We start from the raw sequence: 1,902 nt of genomic DNA on the forward strand, positions 1-1,902 counted from the left end.
CAAACAAAAACAAAAAACCCAAAACCAAAAAAGCCGAACAAGCTATAGCTCACATTTGATGCAGACTGTGGTACAACACGCGATCCCTGCGTGGCAGTCAGAACTGCTTCCTCTGTTGTAGCTGTCCTGTGCAGTTAATCTTCAGACATATTTTTTCAAGACATCAATGACATCCTAACTAATGGGCAGCACAAACCCATTATTTCAAATTTCTAGAAGATAAAATGACCTGATTCTAGTGATTACACATTCTTAGGGCTAATTTATATCATTCCATTTCATGACAATTTTAAGAAAACTTTAAATATTTATTTTATTTTATGTGCATGAGTGATTCCTGAATTTGTGTTTATGTACCATGTGTATGCCTGGTGCCCAAAGAGGTCAGAGGAGATAGTCAGTTCCCCTGGAACTGGAGTCACAGATGGTTGTGACCTATTACGTGGGTTCTGAGAATCAAACTGGGTTGCTCTGCAAGAGCAACACGTAGTTTCAAATACTGAGCCCACATAATATCGTAATATAAATTTGAATCAGTAAAAATAAACTGGTAAAACCCACTGCTTGGCATTCGATTTATTTTATGGTAAAGACCAAAACAGAAAACCCGGCAGCTGCTCTACTACAGTGGCTTCACGTCATGTAGAGTCCTGAGAACACAACATTCCATGTGTTAATGGACGTTGTTTATGTTATGTTGAAGTCTGGTGTACGCTTTACAAATGATGCCAATGATGAGAGCACATTTCTGACTTTGGGAGACATGCAAGAGACCCATGCTCAGTCTGTCCACCAGGGGGTGGAGTAGTTTCTTAGCACCAGATCACTGTCTGTGTGAACTATAAGCTTCACAGTTTCATCATTTGATGTCATTTTATCATTTCTTCATGGGAAGATTCAAGAACATTACTTTGCAGACACTGAAGATGAACGATTCTTCAGCTTTAGTGACTATCATGCTGTTACTGTCCATGCTTGGTAAGTAAAAGGACTTAAAATTTGCACTCCTTCTCTTATGATGTCAGAAAAATATTTAATCATCTATGATCGTTGTCCTTAATGTGACACAGATATCCTCTTCTTCCTCCAGGCAGGACCCATGGAGACTCAGTGACCCAGACACAAGGTCAAGTGACTATCTCAGAAGACGACTTCCTATTTATAAACTGCACTTATTCAGCCACAGGATACCCAACTCTTTTCTGGTATGTCCAATATCCTGGAGAAGGTCCCCAGCTCCTTTTGAAAGTCACAACAGCCAATAACAAGGGAAGCAGCAGAGGATTTGAAGCCACATATGACAAAGGAGCCACCTCCTTCCACCTGCAGAAAGCCTCGGTGCAAGAGTCAGACTCGGCTGTGTACTACTGTGCTCTGAGTGACACAGTGGCAGATGCTGCAGGGGGAGCTGAGCACAAACTCTGAGAAGCAAAAGAAAGCCTGGTGTCTGATCATCTGCTTTTTGCATCACCCTGTTTCCTACACAGTCTGTGTTGTGTGCTTCAATGTTTCTCTATTTGGTGAAAAATCACACACATGGTCAGAGCAGAGCAAGAACGAGATGTTTCCACACCTGGATTTGGAAGGACAGGTTATCAAAGGACTACAGCCTTTCCATACCCTAAAATCTGTAATAAAGATGTATGGGTGGAAAAGAAAGGAGAAAGGGAAGCCGAGCAGGTAGGTGATCTTCAGACGTCCCCCTTCCCCTCCTGACCCGCCTCCCTAGTCCCATCATCAGCCCTGTAGCAGACTGCCTGCTGTGGTCCCTTCACCCCCCCTTTCCACCATTACCAGAGCTCTAGACTGATCTGGTAGCACATCCTTATTTCCTTCCTACTTTGGATCTCCTCACCTTGTACCTCTTCTAGCCCATCTATACGTCTAAGTGTCAGCACCCGA

General features: G+C 43.1%; 1 gene segment (V, D, J or C); it reads left to right on the forward strand.

Moving 5' to 3' along the window:
- Positions 1-926: 926 nt before the first annotated feature.
- Positions 927-1,425, forward strand: LOC127187155 (T cell receptor alpha variable 9-2-like). The segment is given in 2 exon segments: positions 927-978; positions 1,091-1,425. Coding segments are annotated over 2 exon segments (387 nt in total).
- Positions 1,426-1,902: the final 477 nt, after the last annotated feature.

Source organism: Acomys russatus, chromosome 3, assembly GCF_903995435.1.
Source record: "Acomys russatus chromosome 3, mAcoRus1.1, whole genome shotgun sequence".
In the NCBI taxonomy this organism is placed as follows: Eukaryota; Metazoa; Chordata; class Mammalia; order Rodentia; family Muridae; genus Acomys; species Acomys russatus.